Genomic DNA, 27,516 nt, shown 5'->3' on the forward strand with positions numbered 1-27,516 from the left:
CTTATTATTTATTACCATATTATTAGAAACCATGTCTCAATTATCATTTCAATTATGTTATATATATATATATATATATATATATATATATATATTGTTTTTCTATTGATTTCAATGATACAATTATTTTGTTTTTTTTTTTAATACTACTTTATTTTACTGTTGTACTTTTTTTTGTATATTTGATTATGTATGAATCTAAATTTGTATAATTTATAATTTAATATTTATGTCTGATTATCTTTTTTAAATTGTATTCTTGGGAATTTTATTATTTATTACTTTGTTCTGGATCATTATTATATTGCATCACATGTCATTATATTTGAATCTTATTAATTTTACTATGTATTTTTTATTGTTATTGGTTATGGCTTGGCACGGGCACAGCCTAAAAAGCCTTAATAAGTTCACTTATATTTAAACGAGTGTAATTTTTAATGAATAAATAAATCATGTTTAAAATTAAGAAACAATTCCATACAAACATATTAAACTAAATATAGAATAAAACTCTGAAAATATAGTCTTAACACACTGCATAAGACATTCAAGTTTTTTTGTCAAAATATATCCAAATATTCCAAGATGCTGCAAAAGCGATGGAACCGGTCACCGGTTATTCTAATTTTTATTTTATTAAAGTATCACTGATTTTTTATTTCTTTAATAAGTCACTGTATACGGGTTTTAAAATTTTACAATTTAATGAATAACCCGAGGAAATAAAGGACATCAAAGCTTAAATATTACAAATTAATTTAACGTTTTAAAATATATATTTCAATCATTTTATATATAATGTGAATTACAATATTACAAATTAATTTAACGTTTTAAAATATATATTTCAATCATTTTATATATAATGTGAATTACAATATTATCATGTTAATATTAGTTTTTTAGATCAGGGTGGCCAACTGGTCGATTGCGATTGACTAGTCGATCGTATCTATATTAGGACTGTCGTTCGCGACAAGGTAAAGAAAAAAATTAGGCTACAGAAATAAAGATTTTTTTCTATCTAGTTATACTGCATGAGTAACAAAATTGAATTTTTGTGTGTTTGGTAACGTTAAAAAATACAATACTGAGTGCTAAGGAAAGAGTTGGGTTGTGGTCCTGTGGGTAGTGTTGCAGATTCATAGATCAGAGATCTAAGGTTCGAACCCCACTCTATTATATTGATTCCCATTTTCAAATAGTTCCCACTCTCAAATCCGAAATATTAGGCAAATATTTGTTTTTTTATTAAAAATAGAACCAGTATCCGAAATGATTATTTTCGACTGCTTGACATCTAAGTCTCGATTCCTGGTAGATTCGATGTGAAATGTTTGTTTTTACAAAGGACTATTTTATAGTGGACTCATTTGTAAATCATGATTAGTAGATCGCACGGACATTGGACAATAAAAAGTAGATCTCAGGTCTGATCTAGTTGGTCACCCCTGCTTTAGATCCCCGTAAAGTAACCTAATGCATAAAAAAATCTTTCATTCAAGATAATTTAAACATCAACTGTTTCATAAATAGTTTTATTTTACATTATAGGAAAATAGAAATGGAAGTCCGACGTAAGGCTGAGGAAGCTGAACGCCTGATACAGGAACAGAAGGATCGAGAGACGGCTCTCGTTCTGGAGAAACAGTTGAGAGAAGCCACAGCTGCTGATGAACACGAAAGAGAAAGGTCACACAATTTTCCTTAATTCATTCAAAAATATCACGTTCAATTTTTCAGCAAATTAAATATTTAGGTGCCTATTGTCGGATTGATATCAAATTCACAAAATTGCAAAAACACAATTCAAATATATTAATTTTTAACATTTAAAATTGATATTTTTTATATTGTACAGGCCCAGCTTCATTATACTTAGTTATATTTCTAGTCATGTGACAGTTTCTTATCTAGTGTTTTTTTTATAATATTTTTTAGGTAGGTGCATTGAACTATCTCAGAAAATCGGCTGTCAAATTTCAAAACCTAGTAATGGATAAATTTTTTAAAAATCAAAATTTTTGCTTTGCCGTAGATACTATGTTATAATGCAAACAGTAAGCTAATTGATGTTGAAGTTTTGTATGAAATCATTTCATATAAGGGTAAATTTAACAGTCTGAAATCTAGCAAGGAACATGCCATTTCTCGTTAGTCACTTTAAAAACTGGTACATAATTATTTCACAACAAAAAAAAAACCTAAGTAACTAACATTCGCTTACTGTGTTATGAAATTGCTACAGGCACATACTAGGTTTTAATATTGTTTTCCCATTAACAATCATTTTTGTGATTTTTTTATGATAATAATTATTCCTGACTTATCGAATCATAAACTGGACATGAAATATTGATTTTGAAGGTGGTTCTAGACAAAACTATTTCATTGTTCCTGGACTGGCACCTAATGCGTAAGGTTACCCAAAATGGAGAAATCACAACTGACATTTTCTTTTGTTTCTAATACTATTCAAATTTACAGATCCTGATAATAAAATCCGCTTATGGGATGGGATATAATTGTACATTATAAGCTGCCTAGAGCCAAGGCTATCAAATTACAGAGAGCTCCCTCGTTCTTTTCGTTCAGCAACAAGCCATTTTTCCATGTATTTAGGCATCACCAACGAGACATGTCCTCAGATGCGGTGTGTGGTGGATAAGTTGTATATTATAAGCTATGTTAAATAATACCTTAACTTTCATGCATAAAAAAGATGTACACACATAGCCACAGAGCATACCCACTAAATAAAGAACAGCAGTATCCAAACAATCATGGAAATGTAAAATTTTCAAAATTATTGATTCTAGATTGGAGCAAGAAAGACGAGATCACGAGATGGCTTTAAGATTAGCGAAGGAAACTAACGGGCACGTAGAAGGATCACCTCCTCAACTTCGTAGGTTCGTATTAAGCTTAGACCTGTCTGCTTATTTTACATACAAATGTGAATGCACTTTAATTAATTGTATGAATCATAATTATTATACATATTAAAATCATTGTATTTCTTATGCAATTTTGTTTTTGCAGAATATGCCATTATGTTGAATCAAAATTTTATTTGATACTATGTGAGAAATTCTAATTTCATGTAGAAAGAACTGCTCTCATAAAAATACCCAGTGAAAATATGATCATTTTGAATAAAATAATTGTTCATTCTTAACTGATAAATTATCCATTAAAAAATTATGTATGTGAATGAATTATCTCACTTTTTTATGCTACCACAAATTCAACGAGTTTTTAGTGTAAATTACTTCAGAAATAATATATTTTTTTATTCTCAGATATATGGTTAGAGAAATACACACCATATTAAACTTTTTGGCATTCAGATATGTAAAATTCTATCTTTTAAAATGTTCATGCATTATATTGGGAAGTATAGTTAGACACATTGAATAATTTTATCAGCTAATCAAGCATAAAAATATTAAATATGTTAGTATTTTTTATAAAATAAATAGTTTGTAAAAACTATATTAAGAATCTTTATCCAAGAAAAATTATATTGTTTCAATTAAGATAGGTTTGTTACGGGTACTGCATTCTCTAAAATAACTACAAAAGCTGCATGATCTCAATAAATACTTTATGTGTAAAATATCTTTGTAAATACATTTTCACATTTCTTTTAATCACAATTATTCATAAACATGCCGTCCCTGGAATATATATTTAAACTTAATGATAACTGTTATATTTCCGACAGTTGTACACCCCTGGATGGAACTATAGGTGGAGAATTTAAATTAAACAGGTACCCACGCTACTACACCCCTGCTAAAACTAATTGCGCATGTTTAACAATACTAACATAACCTAGCCTAACCTAACCTAGCCAAACCTAACCTAATTTACTCAAACCTAACCCAACCTATTTGATTTTTGGTTAATTTTATTATGGTATCTTCCGTTTTTTGTAAACACATTTTTTTTATAATTTACTTATTTGTGGATTCAAATAATTTTAATGTTAATAGTAAATTTGTATCAACTGAAAAACTAAACCACTATTTACTTTTATAAAAACTAACAACTAAAATTAATATTTTTGTGCATCTGTTATCAATCAATTTAATGTTGAATAAACTGTTACAATTTTTTTTAATTACCTGCCTTAAAGAGTCCAAAAAACTTAAAAGGGATAAATAAATAAATTATTTGTACTTATTTTTTGTCAAAACATATATTTTTCTGTAAAGTGGGTATTTTTGATAAATGTCTCAATTTAATTATTAAAAAATGTTTTTGTATTTTCTCGAATCATGTTATGTTGTTCTGGGCTGGTATTCCAAACGAAATTATAGCGCGGTATAGCGCGTTTTTACGTACTAAATACGCATTATAGCGCGCTGTAAACGCGTTCGGAATACCAGCCCTGGAAGATCTCTATTGTCTTTGTTTTGTGGAATGCATTTGAAAATACATAGGTGCGATAAAGTTTTAAAACAGCAAGAATGTTTTGTTTAATTCTCTTTCAGGTCAGAGAAAGTAAGGCTACAACAAGCACTGATGGAAAAACAGAAGTATGATCTCTCCAAGTGGAAATATTCAGAATTAAGAGATACAATCAATACTTCCTGCGATATTGAACTTCTCGAGGTAAATTGCTGAAAATATAGAGTTCCTTCTTACTAAAACCCTGTGTAGATCATAGTTATTTCAACATTCCTCCTGGCAGAGTATTCATAGGATTCTCAGACCCTATGAATACGAAAATTATTGATTGTGCGATAAATAAATTTTATACGCGATTTTTGTTCAGTTTAATCCTAAAAATAGGTACTTATCGTTTTCGTGAATTTTATAATCGCTTTTTGTCTTTATCAACATAAAATGTCAATAAGATAAGAATTGGGAGATATTGTCAACTATTTTTAACTGCTGAGTGCCATTACAAACTAATACCAAATAAAATCTACTCAATAAAAGGACATAGGACAGTATAACAATAATTATTCACAAAATAACAATGTACAAAAAATGAAGGTCAAAATAATAATAATAAATTTTAATATAGTAAAATTATTCCAGTAAAATGGCTAAATAGTGCAGAGCCAATTTTTTGTTTTCATTTCAATGTTTTTGCTGGTCTAACTCCGTGTATCCCAGCACCTGCTTTTCCATCTTTCTTGGAGCCATCAGCGTACCACACAATTTCTAATATCACATACTACGAATACCGGTAAAAATATAAGACATGGATTTAGATTTTTTTTTTTTTCAAATCAATATGGATATTGTAAAATGTTTTCATAAATAAATGAAAAAATAAATTTAATAAAAATACGTTGATAGAAAAACACGACCTTGGTTGTTGTGACATCAAGATTTTTGATAATGTTCTAAACAAATTTCAATGGCTAGGTTTTCAAATTTCGACAAATAAACATAAATCGTGACATATTAGGGGCATGGTCAATGGAATGACCGTTTTTGCGGGAATTTAAAATTACATATTTAAAAATATTTTTTATGCTATTAATAATTAGCAAAAAAAAATATTTTTTTACTGGACAGTATTTCATAGACTTTTATTACTTAAAAAATGTTAAAAAAAAGAGATATTTCCCTATTATTGAATGAAGACCATTCTTTTCAAATGTATAGGTTTCATATAACTCGTTCTCAGATGAAATGTTAATATCGATTATTCATTTTAGATAACGTCAAAACAATAAGAATACAAAGTATTCACAGCACGTGTACATAATGAAAGCCTTTTGCCATAATCCTAATGGAATAAATACGTCAACTCCCAAGTATCTAATACGCACATGCATACATCTTGAATAAACGCGATAAGCGCATGTGACAGAAATATCGGACTGGCTTAGCACTATCAATCAGCATAATATATTTTCAACAATATTTCAAGCACGTATAAATGTTTGTAGACAAATACTGGATTTAACACTCTCGGAAGTTTAACAAGATTACCAGACATTTACAGATCTTACAACATGTATTATATCTAGTGGTTTATGGAATAAATTTTACTATTTTTATCTATATTCCTTCAAGTCAGTGATATTAAATTGATGATTTTTTTGGTTTAGAAAAGAGATAGATCTATGAAATAAAAAAAAGATCAATGAAAGTGAATAATTATTGAAAACAGCTATATGTTCAGGATCCGCACTATGCAGCATTGGCATGACAACCCAAAATGTTATGTTCGGGGCTCAAGGTCGAAATGCTGATATATTTTTATTCACTAAAAAAAATGTTTATTACCACCGAAGTATGCCAACTGGACACCAAATCGTGTTACATTTGCATGATAAGTGATGAGCGGCATGGAGCGGGGAGACGGCCGGTAGATGATAAAGAGTATAAAAACAATAGTCCAACAGGATAAAACACAGCGGATAGAACGTATTTGGTTTGTTTCCATATTTTTAATTATACTTAGAAAAATCGTTAGAAATCTCACAAAAAACTTATGACATGTCATTTCATTGCTTTATAGTAAATTTCTATATTTTTTAATAAAAAAACATCACGAAAGAGGCCTAAAAAGCGACTATTTAAACTGTGTCTATTTTGACCCACTTCACCACTCGTGATATTTTTTTAACCATCGGGCATTACGAGTTAATAAACTTTATCTCTATTGAATTTTATTTACCTATTACAAAAATGTTCTTGGCTTTTATATCAGATCGTCGTGATCGTAGAACAACGACGGATGTGCAAAAACTGTGACATTGGCTTTCTTTTATATTTGATCTTGAAAAGGTTTTATAAAGGCTTTATATTCCAGGTTTGAAAATAAAATATATGTAACTAACCCAAGTATCGAAGGATATACGTTTGTGCTTATCGAGTTGTGCCATGATTTTTATGCAAGGAAACCCATCCACCATTGTTATTTTTCAGTATACTTTCTTTTACACGGTACTGCGTGGAACAAGTCGACCGTGCAAAAAAAGGTTCAGGTGTATGTAGTTTTTAATAAAATAATAATGTTTTTTTACTTCACACAATAACTATTTTGACTTTCATGGGCATTATATGATTTTCATAATCTTGTAAGGCGAAACAGTTTTCACGTAAAGTAATAAAATATATAAGTATAACAAAAAACCTGTGTATTTTTATTTTATTAATATGTACATATATTGAAGTTCTACGCATTATCCACCCATTCAATAAATGCTAATATTTGAATAGGCCTGCCGTGTGGAGTTCCATCGTCGCTTGAAAGTTTACCACGCTTGGAAATCCAAGAACCAACGAAGGACTACTATGGCCGAGTCTGAAAGGGCACCCAAATCCATCATGGAAGCAGGTTAGTTCAAATTACGCTTTTTCCTTTTAAAGTCTCTTCAGGGTCAGTGCTTTATAAGGTCCTAATTTCATGTTGTTGATTTATTTATGCTTTATTAAGTTTGTTTATAATATTTTAAGAACTATTATAAATTTAATAACATTGTGTTGTTATATTGAGGGGCCCCCGTTCCTGCAAATCTCAACCTCCAAGTTTAGTCATTAAGTGAGTGGCAAGTGCTCTCACATAGCATTGCAAGGTAATTACTATTATCTTCTTCTTCTTCCCCCCGGGGGTCCCCCAGACGTTGACGACCGCTTGGGAGAAAGCTTCCCTATCCTGAGCAGTGCGAAACAGCTCCTCCACAGTTTTAATTCTGATCTATGCTCGGATGTTTCGAAGCCAGGAAAGCTGTTTTCTTCCGACCCCTCTATGTCTCTCGATCTTCCCCTTCATGAGAAGCTGAAGTATGGCATATTTATCACCTCTCGACACAAGGCCAAAATATGAAATCTTACAGAGCTTAACAGTGGTGAATAGTCCTCTATTAGTATTAGCTTTACGTAATACTTCATTGTTGGTTATCATATCGGTCCAAGATATTCTTAACATTCTACGGTGGATCCACATTTTAATTGCTTCAAGGTGGTTTATAATATTAACTTTAAGAGTCTACGCCTCTACACCGTATAGTAAGACAGACCATATATAACATTTCACCATTCGTTGTCTCAGCTTAAGATTTATATTATCATCACAAAGAAGATTTTTCATTTTGTTAAATGCTGTTTGGGCTGCATTTTATTTCAATGTCTACTAATTACTATTATACAACTAGTTAACTTCAAAATCAGCATTTGTGAGTTACCCACTAAAAACACATTTTTTATGCTCCTCAATGAATGATACATTTTTTTATTTAGTAATAACAAATAAAAATACAATATTACAACTAAATAGAATTTTTTACATGAATCAAATACATATATTTACATTAACGTTTCCCATTACGTAAAAAAAATAAACAATTCTTGTGTACATAATGAGGAGTGACGTCTTACAATAGTTTATTTTATTTTGATTAATAATATTTTTAACATAATATAAATAAATTACAAAAAAAATATAAACAATGTTTTCAATCAGTGTTACATAAAGAAGAATTATAGATGTAATTTTTCACTCGTTTCTTAAATATATTGTATTGACTGTACTTTTTATTAACTTTGTTCATTTCATTAAAGAAAAATATTCCTCTGTAAGTATAATGATGTTGTGCAGTAGTTGTCTTTAATTTAGGAATTAAGATATTACCATCTGTTTTAGGTCGCATACTTACGTTTTGTGACCTTGAAATACTACTATTTATTTTATCTTTATGTATTTGAAGCAAACGATTCTTTTTATATAGCAATTTTATATATAGCAATTTTATTTTATATCAAATTGGGTTGTGGTCCTGTGGCTAGTGTCTCGGACTCACGGACCAAAGGTCTGTGGTTCGAATCCCACTCTACCCCAACTTGATTCCCATTTTCTAATAGTGAGTTATTTACAACTCGTTGAAAATGGCCCTCAAAATTAAATATTTGGGTAAATCATAAGAACGCAAATATTTTTTTTTTTCTAAAAAATAAAAAATAAATAAAAAACCTTTAATTTTTTAAATAATTGAACTGTGGGAAAAGTAGACGGTTTTTTCAGAATAACTTTCATAATTCATTTTTGTATTTTTCAACCGGTAAGATATTTGTTTTAAAAGCACCACCCCATCAGATTATTCCGTACTGTAATATGGATTGGGCGAAAGCTAAGTAAATAGACAAGTCATGCCTTCAAATCATTATAATATGATTTTAATGAATCATGACTTCCGTATTTAAGGCATTCATGGAGGAAGATACAAATATGTGTTTTTAGTGGATAACTCAAAAATGCTGATTTTGAAGTTACCTAACTGTAGTAACTAACCCATGACATAATTTATGACATTTCCATCTCCACAAAATTTGATCTGCTAACATAACAATTCATATATACATAAATGCAACAGAAAAGCCTCTTGGAAAATGCAGTCGTATTAAATATTATAAATTAATGTTCAATTAGTGAGTTTTAAAACAAAACAATTTATTATATCATTTTATTTGGTAAACTTATTATTTTTTCTTTTTAAAAAAATATGTTTAAAACCAAGTGCACTTGATGTATAAGTATCAGTCTAATGTTTTTGGTTCACTAAATAATAATTACATAAAGAAATAAAATCATACGCAGTGTTTTGAACTATGGGTAATACAGATATTCTGTAGTCTCAATATTTTATGTTTTCTCTGTGTATTCTTACATGAATTTAAAAAAAGAAGTATATTGTTAAGTGTCTTCGTGCGGGTCACCCCAGTGAGGACACATTATTTTTTAATATATAATTAAATAATTGAAAAAAAAAGCTGAATATTGAATATTCATTGAATATAAATTTTTTATGTTTTAATAAAAATCATATCTTGTTATTTTGTATTACTTTGCAATATGTATGTTAATTTTTACCATAGTTAGTATTTATATTAAAAGGGTACAGGGTATAAAGGATGAATGTAAAATAAAAATGTGTTGAGATACATTTTTAAGTTTGCAAACCTCTTGTATTTTAAAATGAACTTGTAAAATATAAAGGAGCCTACCAAATATAAATAATCTATACTGTTTCATAAAATTACAAATAGTTTTCACTGATAGTAAATTATAATTGACCTATTTCATTATTATTTTTGAACTCATGTCTCCAATATGCAGGACGTAAAGAGGGATGTCAGTAAAAAGCATTACATAAAAGATGGATGTCAATCTCAAATATCTAATAGATACTCTTTTTAAAATGGAAATTAAATGTGTGAATGGTATGATATAAAAAATATTCATTTATGATGATTAATTAATTTATTTATGTATATATTTTTTGTTTATTCATTAATTGGATGTACAAGGTGTGTTCAGAAAACAACGGGAATTTTAATTTTTAGAAAAAAAAATATTAATTTATCCGTCTACATTAATGTTGTCGCCTTCAAAATAGTCCCCATGAGATATTATGCACTTGTGCCAGCAATTCTTCCAATCCTCGAAACACTTCTTAAACTCGATCTTTGGGATAGCCTGTAACTCTTTCAGCAATGCGCTTTTACTTTCATCTATGCTTGAAAAATGACGGCCCTTTGAGGTTCTTTTTATATTTGGAAAGAGGAAAAAGTCATACGGAGCCATGTCTGGCAAATACAGGGACATCGTTACAGTATTGTTTTTGGCCAAAAATTCACGAACTAGCAATTAAGTGTGCGCAGGTGGTTTATTATGGTGCAAAAGCCATGAATTGTTTTGCCACAAATCCGGGCGTTTTTCCAGATTGCTTCATGCAAACGGCGTTGAACTTGTAGGTAGTACTCCTTATAGACCGTCTGGCCTCGTGGCAAGAATTCGCAATGCATTATGCCATTAAACTCGAAGAAGACAGTGAGCATCACCATGTTTGATCGCACTTGTCGAGCCTTTTTCAGTCTTGGCGATCCAGAATGCCTACACTGGGACAATTGAGCCTTAGTTTCGACGTCATATCCATAAACCCACGTTTCGTCACCTGTTATAACACGTTTCAGTAATTCTGCATCGTCGTTGATTGCATTTAGTGACACCTGAGCAACTTTCATTCTCCGCTGTTTTTGTTCAAAATTCGTCCATTTTGGAACAAATTTTGCTGCCACGCGTTTCATACCCAAAACATTTGAAAAAATTTCATGGCATGAGTACATAGATATGCCAACATCATCAGCGACTTCTCTGATTGTGATTCGGCAATCATTCATAACCATTTCATTAACTTTTTCCATGTTTTCATAAGTTGTTGATGTGCTGAGGCGTCCGGGCCGTTCGTCATCTTCAATGTCTTCACGGCCATCTTGGAAATGCTTATACCACTCGTAAACTCTTGTTTTACTCAAAGCAGATTCACCATAGGCCTTTTTTAACATTTCACAAATTTTGTTACACTTTATTTAATTTTTTACACAAAATTTGATACAAATTCTTTGATCCATTATTTTAACAAACGAAAATCGCGGAACTTATAAAAACACGTCTAACCTTAGCGTCTGCCACAGACAAAGTAAACAATGAACACAGCTGAAAGTTTTAGCATACTTCATGGGCATGTATACTAACATAATAACTTAGATGTAGGGATACGTTATTATTATTTTGTAATATATATCTTTATATAAATAAATAAATACAAATGAAAAACATGAAAAAAACATTAGGTATCCTAGAACTAAAATTAAAAAAATAATCAGCTTTTCAATTAATGTAGTGATAAATCACTGTTTCTGTTTGATTCCAATTTGAATTACCCGCTTGCATGTTTTTATTAAAATATTGATGTTAATGCATAAAAACTTGGTAACATACTAAAAGAATATTTTTTTCCAGCCGCTAAGAACAGTCCCCGACACCAAGCCAAAACAGATATTCTCAGTTCCTTGGATCGCTACTTCCGCATTCCCTTCGTGCGACCAGGAGCTACAGAGGAGAGGAGGGGATGGTGGTATGCTCACTTCCACGGTCAGTATGTGGCCCGCCAGATGGAACTTCACCCCGACAAGCCTCCGGTGCTGCTCACTGCAGGTTACAATTTTGCATTTCATACGTAATCAATTGATTTTTTTTCTTTTGATATCCTGGATGAGATCAGGCATTGACAATTACTACTCTTTTATTACCCGGAACCTGATCTGAACCAGGTACCGAAAGTATATCGACAGACACTGGACCACGAGCCCACTGCGTGATATCACATGATATACACATTTCACACGATAGCAAAAATCCACATAGCATGACCAAATAATACAGGGTGGATTGATATTTATTGTTTTATAATAATTTTTTTATTATAGGTATTTATTAATATAATGCCAGGCAAACGCAATAATGAGTACACCATGATGCGGACTAATTTCCATTCAATTTTCTTTGCAGATTTTTTTTCTGAGAGTAGCTGCTAAATAAATTTTAAGTAAATATAAAAGACAATAATAAAAAGACAATAAATGTGAAATGGGACACGCCCTGTTGGGTAGTTTTTTGTTTGGGAATTTGAGTAATGAACAGTAGGTACATTTCTCAATGAATGCAGGTCTTTTCATTAGATACCCCTTTTGCCTTCATTTCGTTTTTCCTAATGCGACAGATATACTCTAGTTTCATCTATTTCCAAGATGGTTCAGTTTTTGTATATTTTTCTTACTTGATTGAAAATAATTTGATTTAATAATTTGTGATTCGGTATCCAATTTTTTATTTTCGTCTTAAGTGAAATACAATAGTTGGGTAGAGAAATCCGTAAAACTGAAAATTAAAGACGGACATTAAGAACCGAAAAAACAGCTTTATGTTTTATAAATTTAGATAGCCAGGAATCAAATCCACGACCTCTTCTATGGCCAAATGTGCTGATCACTTAATTTGAGTTGATTTTTTATTTTATTCAATTTACTAGTTCTTACTAAACATATCATTACGTTTGCAGGTGTTGATGACATGCAAATGTGTGAGCTTAGCTTAGAAGAGACCGGATTGACCAGAAAAAGGGGAGCAGAGATTCTAGAACCAGACTTCCTGGCGGAGTGGGCTAAACATGGAGGACCTGACTATGTCAGTCCGGCACAGAGAGCCAAGTAATAAATTTATAAATATTTAAGGTCCTTATTGTTATCTCCATGCACTTCATACAAAATATGCATAATTTTGCTTTATAATCAATGTTTATTTCTTTATTAAAATTAAAATAAAAACACTTTGTTTTTATCCACTTGTTTTTTTATTTAATTAATGACCGATTTTAGAGAAACATGCTCCATTATCGAGATATAATTGGGGATTGAATATAAATCCTGTTTTATAATTTTAAGTGTCGTAAGGTCTAATCCATATCCGAAACTGGTCAGCAATGAAATAAAAAGCGAGTGGTTAAAAATAAAGCGTTTTTATTTTCCTTAGAATAACAATGAATAACCACTCAGTTAGAGCTCCAAATATAAATTTTATAACTTTTTATCTTGCATCTTCATAATATGTAAATTTGCCCACAACTCATTTCACTAAAACTTTGGCTAAAACTGAAGCACAGTTAAAGTACATTGGTATTGGTCTTCAGTGACGAGCCATAAGTTATACGACTGATATACAAATATATTTTATGTCTCAAATTTTCACTGTTATCTCATAGTTTTGAATCACAACTACATACAATTAAAAATATAATATTATTATTTTGAATTTTCAGATAAAACAATTGAACATCGTGATGAATGACCAAAAAGAAGAAGCACTTATTAACACAATTTGAATTAATGTAATAGTTGGCCTTACAAATTTGCCTTATGTAGTAATAAAAATCTTCATATTTAAAAATTATACATTCCTTCGCTAAAATCAGTTTTATACTTTTCAACAGTATTTTTGTATATTCACATGAAATGTATTTATTGCTAATAAATTAATGTCTAGTGTATGATTACGTTATTTTATTACCTAACCTCTAGCATCCCGGGTACACATATCGCTCCTCCGGGAGAACAATGACACAAGTGCAAATTTTCTGCAAACAGAGATGAGTATTGTCAAAAATCCCAATAGTTGTTTGGTACTTGTAGAAGAAGGATGAAATTGCTAGTTCTATTTATTTCTGCCATGGAGCGGTACTGTGGCTGTAATATTGGTGTGAAATTCACAAGGTATTAAAGCTACAGCGTTTTTTTGGTCAGTTCTTCGCTTGCATCAGCGGAGTGTCAACATCTGTAGAGCTACATCGACGCTAATGGTAAATATGACAAATTATTTTTGACTTCTAGAAGCACAGTTGTTTTTTTTTTTATCCCAATTTATTATCTTAACTCCCTTCAAAAAAATTAAATTTTGAGAAGGTCAAGAGTTCTATTAATATAAGAACTCTTACAAAGAAGATTATGTAAATGCAAAAGTAGAACTTGGCACTGGACGTAATTTTAATAGAAGAAATATTCAGGATTTGACGATGAAACCCGAAAATTGCTTTCACATCAAAAGTACGGAATACTGGATTAAAAAACGAACGCCTGCAACAGCGAATGGCAACTAACATTAATATCTTCATTTTAACATTGTTTTTATAAATCTTTTTTTTTTATTTTAATCAAAACTATACATAAAAAAAAACCTACATTAATTTGATGTACTTACAAAATTCTAGCGGAACAATGACATAATTGACGGGTGCAACTCATTGTTAAGGCTATAAATGAACTGTTTAAAAATAAAAAAAACATGTTTATACAAAACAGTAAAGTAGCTATATACATATGTAGCTAAAAACATAAACAATCACATAAGTTATAATTTAGACCTTGACTCAAGTTCAAAATATTTTAGAATGTTTTCTGGAAAATGTTATTCGCACATGAATCATTGTTCTCCCGGAGGTGGGATTGGTGGACTTCTTTTTTTTCTCTTCCAAAACTAAATAAATTTTTACACTGGCAATACTTTTAATCAACTGTAGTGAATTTTTTAACGACAAAAGTACCTACCTACACATTTTTCTTTCGGAAGATTTCACACGCGGAGTAATTTCAGGAATACAAAACTTAATAAAATCATAACGCATGAAATTAATAAAAAAAAAAAAATTTCTTCGTTTAATAATCCATTAACAAATAAAAAATAATAATAAAAAACCACTTAACTCCCTCATTATCATTTCACTTTAACATAATCAAAACAAAATCATTTAACTTAATCAGTACTATCTATTTAACATTTGTAATTTGTTATATACTTGTACATTTGTATTTATGTCTAAGAGGAAAAGCTGATCTGAAGCTACTCCGTGGGGATCCGTAAAATGATTTTTAAAAAAAAAATATTTAAAAATTATAATAATAAATTAAATTTTGTACTTTTAGTTATTATTATTTTTTTTTATTTTTTGCAAGTGATATGATACGGAGTGGCTTAATACAGGTACGCTTTTTTTTAAATTTTTTTACATTCTATTTAGTTTTTATATAGAAAACTATAATTGGCCTAAAATTTTGGTTTATTTGTATATACTGTATTTTTTGTTGTAATGGCTGTTGTTTTCTTTAAATAAATAAATAAAAAAAAATAAAAAATAAAATATATTGACATTTTGAATACATAGATATTGAATTTTTAATTGCGTATCTGCCGCACTAGGATTTTTAAAAAGTTATTAATACCCATCTTGGTTAAATCCATTACTTATCTGGAAAGAAAATTCTTATCTACACTAATAAAAGTTGCAGGTTTAATACTTTATATGATATTTTTGTATTGTAATCTTTAATAAGAAATAAATAAAATACATTAATTATCAGATATGTACACAAAATTTTACAAACAAGTTTATTGGGTGGAGACAGGAGAGTTAGGATTTTAGTAGGAACATTAATATTGGAGAGACCTCCAAAAAATATGATTTATAATCTTCCCTCTCAAGCTTGAACTTGTTCAGAATCACCGGAGAATCAAGATTTTTTGTAACATTTGCTTAAAGATAGAAAGATGTTGACCCTCGGCTTGGGAGGAGGCTACCCAGTATTCTTTTCATGTGCGAAGTTGATTCTCCTTCGTCATAATGAGATCACTCAGTGGTAGTAAATTACCATAGGCAGTATCCCTGGATTGTACTGCCTCTTTTGATAACAAATAATATTTGAATACCATAATGGCTATGGATTTAAGAAATAATTATATTTTTTTAGATGCCTTTGATAATGAAAGAAGGAGTCGAGTTTCGAGGACCAGTTCATCCTCGGAATAAGAAAAAAAAGTAGTAGATAAAGTAATTAGGTATCCGACCAAGTAAAAGTAGTCCCAATCATAATTGATAATCTTATTTTAGTAATAGATAGGTAAATAATATTCGGAAATAATTATATTACCTTATTTGCAAGTACATTCAATAATTAAATGCATACATTTATTGAGTACAGAGACATAGCTTATAGTGACTAAACCAAAAATGGTCCATGAACTTCACCTCACTTGCTAAAAAATCTGAGTTGAGTCAAGGTATTTGTAATTAATTCAAAAGCTTACATATACATGCACATTCACACACACATATACATAGGTTGATATATATTGTTTAAAAAATCATGGAGTACCCACATTAAAAAATAATCAACAGTCCTTTCATACAAAACGTAAAACTCTCAGTGAAAGGAATACTGAAAAAGGTTTAATTTTTTCAATGCTTTTTTTTACGAAAATCAATAAGTAGTCATAAATAAATTAATGTATTGTACTATTGTGTAATAACAATTAATAATTGCCAAAATCGATAAGTATTATCGTTAATAATTTAAATGGTTGCTGGCGTGTATAGTTCGATTCCTTACTTATGGCGGTAAAAATAAAACGATAAATGGTAAAGTGCCCACTTAAACCAGCCAATGACAGGTCAAAAGCCTTTTAAATGCCTAGATTTCCATATTCCCTTCTCAAAAATGTTTTCCCTCTCTTTTGAAATAAATTTAAATAAAAACAATAGATATTCATTATTAATGTAGTCTTTTTTTATTTTATGTCAATTAATTTCATTTAAAAATAAAACAATCTTCCCCGATATAAATAGGCATGAACATATCTTTAGAAATGTCGCATTTAATAGCTATAAAACGTAAAATAATAAAACTACAGATGGCGCCACACATGACAGATTTTGACTTTGACACAGTTTTGTTTTCTTTAGACGTTTCTAGATTTTATGATTTGGTGTTTTGTGGTTTATGTGTTATCTCATTTTAAAAGAATACAGTGTAAATAAAGTAGTACAAATGGGGAAATCGGCCTACACACAAAACACAATATTATAGTGGTGCAATCCTTAATGCGTATTTTGCAATTTGTAAGGTTATGATTATAACAAAATGTATTGTTGGGGAAGTACAGTGCACGGCGAGCTCGGATTAGGAGGAATTGAAGAAGAGCAGGTTTGTATTGTGCAAATAAATATTGTTTAAATAAACAATGTACGTTTGTATTCTTAATAACATACTTTTTGACTGCTTTCTATTGTAGATATTCACTCCAGTTCATTCATCATGGTCACAATCGTACAGAGTGATTTATGCCGCTTGTGGAGAGAATCACACTTTACTTTTAACGGCCGAAGGAAAGATTTATGCCTGTGGGAACAATGACCACGGGCAGTTGGGACATGACAAACCAAACAAGCGACCACGTAAGTATATCCATTCAAATCCTTTTAAGTGTGTTAAATCTACAAACTATCATTGTTATTTTTAAACATTTGCACAAATGTTTGTTTAAGTTAATAGTTAGCAAACATGACAGCTATCATTTCAATTTATTTTTTAATCATCACGTGGCGAGAAAGAAAAGATTACATATTGTATTGATTAATTATCACAATTCTTGATAATTAATTAATTATCACATATCCATTCATCATGCAATAAATTAAGTTTTAACACACATCATGAATAAAAAATACTTCTGTAATCTAAATATACCCATAAAATAAAGAAATCTTTATTGGAATAAATAAACAAGTGCAAAAATACCAAGTATTTTTCGTTTATGCGGAAATATCATTTAGAAAGTTACCAAAAAGTTTTATAACCATAAAATGAATTTAAATACATTTGTTGATGCAGGTTTGCTTAGTGAAAATTAAAAAAAAAAACAATTTAGAACAGTTTGTTCGCATATTAAACAAGCCCGTGTTAATGTGTTAGTGCTTGTCAGTGAACCAATTGAAAATACTAATCTCGTTTGTTTTAGTGGGCACACTGGAATATTTTGTTTGAAAACATTCTGTCAAGCACACATAAGCAAAGTTTATTGCACATTTGAATGGACTGTCCCCAGTTCAGATTAAAAATAAAATATCTGTTTGTAAGAAATGTTATATTGAGTGATGTAGGCTTACCTAGTGAGGATAATCATTAAACTCCATGTTTTTGATTAGTATGCGTATTCAATAAATAAATAAAATATATTGACTTAAAACATTTTAATAGATATGAAGAATCAGTTTTAAAAAGTTATAAATTTTTTGCTAAATTATAGTAACCGCTTCCTTTGTAACCGCTTCCATATGAGCGCGAGTTTGCCTTTCACCAACACAATATCAAAAGCGCGCGGACATGCAACTGTCAAATTATTCCTGAATGGCACGATTGTGCAGTGGCCTTATTCTGTAACTAATTCATTTCGTGAATTCATTTGTATCGTATGAAAGGGAACGAGAGCAAAATACAATTTTGAATGCGTTAGAGTAGATTTATTTTATTTTAAGGACATGGTCCATTATTAGTATTAATATTACAATATAAAAACAGTTAAAACATTAAAATAGAAGAAAGAAGCATTGAATAATATAAGGGACATCAAGACAAGATCTGGACTATTTATTTAGTGCTCGTGTAAATCGTTGTAAACTCAAACAAAAGAGTCCAGATCTTGTCTTGAGTTAACAATATGACAAATACGGGTCACTGGAGAATTAAGGCCATAGTTTGCGCTATGCTGATCGATGAACAGAACTTCATTGTTTCTCAACCTACGAGTTGGAATATGGAATTCTAGCTGTCCCAGCAATGATGGCACGTCGATTATACCATTAAGTATGCTGAACATATATATGGAGTCAATATTAGTTCTACGTTTTTGTAGACTAGAAATTTTTAACATTGCCTCTATATCAGCATATGAATAGTTACCTCTCTCTAGTTCAAGCATCCACACTACTTTTCGAAGCAAGCGATGTTGGACTGATTCAATGTGATTTATGGGATTCACATAGAATAGAGACTAGACCACCGAGGCATATTCTAGAAGAAGGCAAGCATTTGAGCAATAAAGAGTTTTGATAGTGCGGACATTAGTAAAATCAGAGGATATTCTGTTAATGAAGCCAAGTAATTTCAGTGATTTATTTACTATATTATCTATATGCTCGTTGTATGTCAGCTTATAGTCCAAAATATATATACATATATATGACGAACAAACGAATTTACAAAACGAAATTCTGACAGAAAACTGGTACCTCTTCCAAAAATGTTTTAAGATTTTTTTTCTGTTTATTAATTGTGGTTGCGATCATAATCAAAAGCTGTGAGGTTGTTCCGCCGGTTGCAAAAGGTTATAAAAAAAATGTAAAGAATTTGTAAAATTAAAAACAAAACTCTAGTCTTTATAAACAGTTTCGAGAAAGGGTAGTGCTTACTTTGTACACCTTGAATGATTGTACGTTGCAGAGCTGGTGTTGGCGTTGGACGCGTACAGGATGGTTCAGGTGTCGTGCGGAGCGACGCACTCGTTGGGGGTGAACGAGTGGGGACAGGCCTTCGGCTGGGGCTCCGACTTGCAGGGCCAGCTGGGGCTCGGCTCAAGGGCTGCGCTGCACACTCCGCGCATCCTGCGCTCCCTGGCCACGCAGCAAGTGGTGCAACTGGTCTGCGGAGGGTACCATTCCGTGGCACTCATGAGCAGTAAGAGACTAACTATTCCATTGGTTTTTTAAAAAAATATTTTGGTCGATAGTTTCAATCATACTGTGTTTTCAATAAAGCGGTCTCCTAATTATAACAATCAGTTAATCTTTTTTACTTTTTATTGAAATACAATTATAATGCATACTTAATACTAGATTAACTGTGATTACAAAGTTATTATTTAAAGTTTGCATATTTTATTTTAAAATGTATTAAGACTAAAAGAAATATATAAAATGAAAAAAAAACAACACAAATATAGTTGCAGAAAAAGTTGTTACACTTTAAAACAGAAAGCCTCAACGTTATTACTTGATCATCACCTACATTGATAAAGCCTGCATGCTGTCGCTGATTTCATTTTTGAGTTAAATATATTACTCGCTTTGGAAATAAGGCAAATAAGGCAATTATATAAATTGCATATTCTATTGATTCTTGAATTCTTCGCTGCATAATGCGGATTAAACCAGTGCAATGAAAATTTAAAAAAAATATATATTTAGCAATGGATTTACATACTATTGTAATCAACTATCATGATCGTCTAGAATACTTTCGAATTTTCAGTTTAGAATTGAGAGTGGCCGGTTTAATACGGGGGCTTAGGATCACAGGGGGGGGGGAGTAACTATAAAAATTTAGATTATGAGTTAAGCTCACTTTTAGTAATGCCATAATCATATTTTTCGAGTTTCATGGGATCAAAATCTAAATTTTTGTTTATCACAAAACCATATTTTTGTAGTAATAGTTATTGTGATGCGAAAACCTAAAATACGAGTATGAATATGGCATCACTGAAACAATGCTTTACTCACATGTATTTTTGTAGTTACCCCCCTGTGATCCTAAAGACCCTAATATTTCTGCACAAAATTATATCTAATTATATAGATGCCCATAAAATATCTAATTATATAGATGCTCATCAATGATACTGCTTTCCTTTACAAAATATGTAATAATAACTTAGATTGTCCTTAACTGCTTGAAAAAAATAAAATTCGTATTCCTCAACGGCTCAACTCGACTGCATTTATTTCATGTTGGTATTTCAAGCACGAATAATAATAAAAATGCATCTTTGCCCAGAATTTTAAATAATTATAACACGTTTTTTTACTGAAATAGATATATATTTCCTCACATTAAACAAATTTAAAGAAAATGCTAGAACCCTAATTAAAAATAGTAATTATAATTTAATCTAACTGTACCTACCTAATATTTGTTTTTTTTGTGCACTTTAATATTGTAATTATTTTCCCTTCTTTGAAAGAAGAAATAAGTATTACTGAAGTATCCATATTACTCCGTATGGATCCGCCGGCGAAAGGATTTTTAAGTTCGATTAAACAAAAAACTTTTTTTATTTTTTTTTATTATTTCATTATTATTGTAATATTTTATTTATTTTTTACGTGTGGAATGATACAGATTGGCTATTTCAATGTACGCTTTTTTTCTTCCTTTTTTTGACATTGTATTTAGTAATGTATAGAATACTATAATTGGCCTATAATTTTGGTTTATTTGTAAATATTTATTTTTTTGTTGTAATGGCTGTTTTTTTCTTTTAATAAATCTTAATAATATCTTTGTTCAGATTAACTTCCCGTCATAATTTGCACACCAATGCTGTCTTTGCTGTAGGAAATTTGAGAACTAATGTTGGATTATTTTCATCTCTGGTGTTCAGACGACATAAAGGCTTTTGTTAGCCTGTCAATTGTCTAAAAATAAAGATAGATATGAAATAGCCCTTAATCACCTCGGTTAAACCATGTTTTAAGTCTGATAATTGTTAATTCCATCTTATTGTTACGTGGTCAGTTCATTGGAATACAGCGCCCGAGGTTCCTCTTTGGGATCTGGAGCTGCAACTAATACTGTCATGCAGGGAAACAATAATCGGGTTTAAAACTGCCTAAAAGTGATTTTTTAGTGATCATAAATTGACTACTGCAGTGAGAGGTATAATGAAAGCTTTTAAATTTTCTAAATCTTTTATTATTGTTTGATTATAAATATAAATCAATTTTTCACAAAATATTATGAAGAAATTTTAAACTGAAGCTTCAGGAAAGGGTGGGTGCTTTCATTTAAGTGTACGAGGTCTTGGGTTAGGTTGTTGACATAGCTGACATAAAATATTTATTTAAAAGGTGTTTTTACACTGCAATATTTCATCGTGGCAATATTTAATTAATACCCAATATTCAACTGGCACCTAAAGTGACATTGAAGATTTTTTAAAACAAGCGAATAACCTTTAACAACAATATTTTGAGTTTGTCCAAATTTTTGTAGACAAGGACTGGATTCAACTCCCTGGGGAGCTGTTTATATTAACATATTACAACAGAGATGAAGAACATTTAAGAAAAGATAATATAGAAGTCTAGACACAGTGTGTAAAGTGACCACTTAAACCAGCCATTGACAGGTCATAAGCCCTGTAGACGCCTAGACTTTTATATTATCTTTTCTTAAATGTTCTTCATCTCTGTTGTAATATGTTAGAATAACCTTTATTTCTAGTAGATATGGAATGCATGTGTCAGGATAATTGAGGGCATTGGAAGCAAAGATAGCAACCTCCAAAAAATTTTTTTTTTGGTTATGATGTCATTCTGTAGTTTATCAACTTTATTTTTATAAAAATCATGAGTTGAGTTGCAAATGTAGTTGAAAAACATACTTCTGATGGTTTGAAAAACTTGTTTGGAAGCAAAAATAGCAATATCTATCGGCCATTTTATTAGACCAATGACAGGCTTGAGATTTAAATTTTCAAAATGGCCGTGCCGTACAAATATTAGGAAAGTTTTTTTGAATTCGTGTTTCTATTAAAGCTAATTTATTAGTATCTTAAAGTTTAAGTTCTGTAATTTTTTTGAAAACACCAAAACGGGAGTTTCTATCTTTGCTTCCAATGCCCTCAATTATTGTAGACAGTAAAAATAATGCATTACATCTGTGGTTGATTATTTTTTCTAGATTAGCATCATTTAATAAAATCAAGTGCAGCAACCTATTAATAATAGTTTTTTTGAGTAAAGTTCTTTTGGTTAATTCTCAAACATAATGTAACCTAAATTTTTATTAAAAATAACTTTATGATTTACGTATTTAAAGTTTGAATTTCATAAATGTATTTTTTTATTTCAGTTTTGCATTTTTATTTTATATAGATAAATGCTTTCTCTGACGCGTTCTCTCTGCACTACGTATATTATGTATATTTTAAAAATTGCTAAGTAAGGAAAAGCAAATAAATTATTTATTGTATTATATTGCACATTTAAGTTATGTCAGCAGTCATATTCAGTGGGTATACTGAATTAATTTACATGAGTTTTCGATTGTTTGCAACACTTTCTGCATTCTCAGAAGAATTTGCATTCACATATCTATCTAACTATAATATAGTATTGAAGAATGTAAAATTTTGATGTGTAAGGTATTCCATTTATAATAATTTATTTGATATTGATTATGTAGTAAGGAGCTTATTTGAATTGTGTGTTAATGAAGTTATATATAGCAGGATAATATTAGTTCGAAAATTACAGGCCGTGTGTTTCTCGATCGTCCAACAATTTTGCATATACATTGATTGAACTTTGTACTATTTTTATGTTTTAGTGACTTTTATGTATTTATTAATAATGCACATATCAATAGCACTTATTGTAGTGTGAAGCGCAAAGCTTGCTTCTTGTGCCTACAGAGTTATAAATGGGTTTATTTTTGGACACATATAATTTTATTATAAACAATTTTAAAGGAATATCGTTAAGCTTCGTCAGGGATGTTATTTTATTTTTTCTGAAGTCGATTCTGCAACGATACGCTAAAGTCAGACGACATCAGTTATTTTTGAAAAAGTATTTTTTTATGGTAACCATTGAAGTTTGCATGCATCTAATCTACTACCTAATCAAAATATTTTTACACCAATTGTTCAAACCGTAGCCATTGTTATGCAGTAAGTTCCCATTTTTCTTAATGTATTATGTTTTATATGACCTATTATAAATATTACATTTCTGAAAATTAGAAGTGAAGAGTTATAAATTATGTTATTAATGAATAATCTAAATTTATTAGTACCTTAAGGGATATTAAAAATTATAATTAATTAATCAAACATTTTATTTTCAATTTTAATTATTTAATAATAGCAAAAGAATCTTCATTATAATTTGATATTTTTATGTGTAATCTAAGATATAAGCTAAGTTGTGATCCATTATTGAATTTATTAATTAATTTTGTATTCTTATATACTTAGGGCATTTTTTTCCCCAATTATTTAAATTTTACATTGATTTGCTATTCTATTTGTAACAATGCATAATGTTTATTATATTTAAAAAAAAGTATTCTTTTACAACTACTACAACAGTTACATACAACAATTTCAACAGTTATATAAAGAAACATATGTACAAGAAACTGAACAAAAAAAACATAAAACTATTTAGCAAAGTCTAACCCAGACACTGTTGCGAAACACTATCCTCACTCCTGTTTTTAAGTAAATATTATGGTTGCACAATGGAATAAACAGTGTGTTCGGTAAATAAAATAGTCCTGATCCTTGAAGGTTAATATTGTTTTTGTATAATATGTAATTACTTATTTTAATTTACTGTATTTTTCCTATGTTAATTATTATTGCTTAACATGGGCACAGTCTGAAAAGCCATAGTTTTGTGAATATGTGAACTATAAATTAATTTGAAATGAAATAAAATAAATAAATTGATTTCTTTATGCATTACATTTATGAATTATTAATTGCCCAAATTATTTTTTCTCTGGAACTATGAAAATATTTAGAGACATTTAGATTTTTAAATTTTATACTTAATACTTTTGTAAATATTTATAACTACCAATAAATAGGCGTGAAGTTAGCCAGGAGTGGGGAAAAATCAGCGAAACAATAAAATCAATTCGACCTAAGTAATCTGACTTCTTGTTTTTTTGTACATGTAAATTACTAAGTAGTCTCTAATTTTCATTTTTGACACACTCATATCATTAATTTTTAACCCTTGTTGGTTATGTCACATGAGTCTATATAGAATACAAGACTTGATACATCGTCGTTGCGCCGGCAATACCTGTTAAGTAACACTGTAATTTTTTTTAAGGAGATTAATAAAACAATGTACCCTTTGATGATACATTATTCTTTTTACATATTTTTTTATTGGTTAACAAAAAGGAAAAATACTTTTTTATTTTTGAATAAAACATTTGAGTATATTTTGCTGAAACAAAATTGTATAATCTTAAGAGAAATTGAATATGTTTAAAAAATAAAAATCACTTAACATATTATATTGCCAGACCTATGACAATATCTCTCTAAGAGTTAATACATGATCATTGTATTGTCCAGTTGTATTTGGTATACAATATTAGCTGATAATGCATCTTGCTGTTTTCAGATGGTGATATATACTCCTGGGGAGCCAATTCCTACGGACAGCTTGGGCTCGGTAACTTCAGCCAGTTTGAAGATAAACCACAGCTAATATTGTCACTTGCCGGAGTACCCTTTGCATTTCTAGCTGCTGGAGGCCATCACACTTTCGCCCTTACAAAGTAAATATTTAATTTTGATATATACACGGTGTGTCAGAGCCAAGTTTACCATGAGGAACATTCCTCATGGTAAACTTTTAAAAAAATCTAATTTTTTTTAAACTCATTTTTTTAAATGAAGAAAGTTAATTGTTATGTATAATATAATATGTAATATATTATTTGATAATGGAGACAATCCTTAATGTCTCAGACTAGCATCCCTCCACAATTCCCTACCCCTCTCCTACCCAGCTGCATTCCTAGTCTGCGTCCAGTGTGTATCGTTTCGTTGCTCAAATACGTTTTTAATCTCGATAGCATCATTACATCATAAAAAATTATCCTCTGAAGTTTTGCCGTATGGCCACGAAAATCCCTGTATATTACAAGAGCGCCCTTGCGGTATCATATTATGGTAATGATGCTGTAAAGCTATCCATATGTGAAAGAAATGGAGAACATTTTGAGAAGGTAATGTGGAAGTCTTGGCATTTACAATGCTTATGACCTGTCATTGGCTGGTTTAAGTGATCGCTTTACACAAACAGCTTTTGCTACCACTCACGTAATTGCAACATGGTCATGGTACAATGACAATATCCAATGCCTACCATGCAATCTGTTAAACTCACAATGAAAGCAGTAAAGATAACAGACAAACCAATAATTGTTTTTTAGTATGAGTGAAACCGATAGAAAGATCCTCGGCCTTTAAAACTGTTATCAGGGAATGTGAAGTGAGTGCTTTTACAGCTGAAACCTTTATTAGAGAGGGTGAGATTCATTCAAATTTTTTCACCTTCTAGGGAAACTCCCGAAAATACTTTTCTGAGTATGTTCGAATGTTTGTAGACAAGTATTGGAATTTATGCTCTAGAAAGTTTGTCAAAATTTATCAAAATTACAATAGAGATGGAGAACATTTTGAGAAAAGAATATAGAAATATAGGTATTTACATGGCTTATGATCTGTTATTGACTGTTATGTTTAACTCTTTATTATGTCAAACAATATACCTGTTTTGCTATGTTAGGTCTGAATGCTGACCTCGTTCCGTGCATTATGAATTACTGAATCGAGTTTCCATTTTAAATTATCTACTCGAAATTTGTTTTTGTGAACTAGATACATAATGCAATAACTAAACAATATTCTATGAAAATGGAAATGACCTAACTCAATATTCTTAAACAATATGACGAATAACAAATGTATGTAGTAAGCAATTTTAGCATAGGTGGAAAAGTATATTTGAGAACAAAATATTGCTGTTTTGGGATATACAGTTCTTATAAGTTTTTGTAAACAATTACTGAATTTAACATTCTACTGATATATACTATTGACGGATACTTCACAAAAATCAACAGATGGAAGAGTTGAAGAAATTATAAACGTAGACAGAATAGAGAATGTGTTAAAGGGATAACTTATTACAAATAAATTAACAGGTTGTGTTTTGTAAATGCCGAGTCTTTTATAACCCTTCTTCACTGACGCATAAAAAATAAAAACATTATTGCCTTACCAAACTGCTTCTCATATTCAGGTAATATTGCATAGCCCTCTACGATTCTAAATAAAGAGATAGCAAATTACAATACACATGCAAACATTTGTGCTTTATAATTCTGAAAAATAAACGTACTTAAAAAGATTATTAACTATCTACATATTTAATAAATCGGATATATTTAAATTAAAGCATTTTCTCATTACACACGACGACATATTTCTGCGTAGTATCATGTCTGATTACAATGAAAGTTCATTAGATGATGAAGGCACGGAAGGCCGTTTCAACCTATGAATTGAAATGCCATTTTCTTTGCATTATTAACATTTCTATTTAAATATACATCGTTGCCTTTCTCAGCAAATTTTTTGAATTTTGAAATTTTACAGATCGGGAGCTGTGTTCAGTTGGGGAAAAAATACTAATGGCCAATTAGGACTTAATGATCTAGACAATCGCTGCTATCCAACACACCTTAAGAGCTTAAGAAGTATCAGAGTAAGGTTATTCATTAATT

General features: G+C 30.1%; 2 protein-coding genes across 4 annotated transcripts in view; both read left to right on the forward strand.

Moving 5' to 3' along the window:
• LOC148276459 (myosin heavy chain 95F-like) overlaps window positions 1–13,027 on the forward strand; it is an 84,566-nt gene extending 71,539 nt beyond the window's left edge. The window contains 7 exon segments of the mRNA XM_088234211.1: window positions 1,558–1,695; window positions 2,823–2,915; window positions 3,731–3,778; window positions 4,503–4,623; window positions 7,198–7,315; window positions 11,777–11,971; window positions 12,876–13,027. Coding sequence (XP_088090337.1) covers window positions 1,558–1,695; window positions 2,823–2,915; window positions 3,731–3,778; window positions 4,503–4,623; window positions 7,198–7,315; window positions 11,777–11,971; window positions 12,876–13,027 — 865 coding nt within the window.
• Window positions 13,028–17,040: 4,013 nt separating this feature from the next.
• Window positions 17,041–27,516, forward strand: part of Herc4 (HECT and RLD domain containing E3 ubiquitin ligase 4) — a 46,545-nt gene continuing 36,069 nt past the window's right edge. For 2 of the 3 annotated variants that reach the window (XM_088234215.1, XM_088234213.1), the window contains exons 1-5: window positions 17,041–17,343; window positions 17,432–17,594; window positions 19,639–19,872; window positions 25,344–25,500; window positions 27,389–27,497. In XM_088234215.1, coding sequence (XP_088090341.1) covers window positions 17,281–17,343; window positions 17,432–17,594; window positions 19,639–19,872; window positions 25,344–25,500; window positions 27,389–27,497 — 726 coding nt within the window. In that variant the 5' untranslated portion in view covers window positions 17,041–17,280. Of the gene's footprint in view, window positions 17,344–17,431; window positions 17,595–19,638; window positions 19,873–23,570; window positions 23,870–25,343; window positions 25,501–27,388; window positions 27,498–27,516 lie in introns of those variants that run through there. The other variant, XM_088234216.1, reaches the window with a different exon arrangement.

Source organism: Micrasema longulum, unplaced genomic scaffold (assembly GCF_059751315.1).
Source record: "Micrasema longulum isolate JH-2025_06_02 unplaced genomic scaffold, ASM5975131v1 h1tg001215l, whole genome shotgun sequence".
Taxonomy (NCBI): Eukaryota; Metazoa; Arthropoda; class Insecta; order Trichoptera; family Brachycentridae; genus Micrasema; species Micrasema longulum.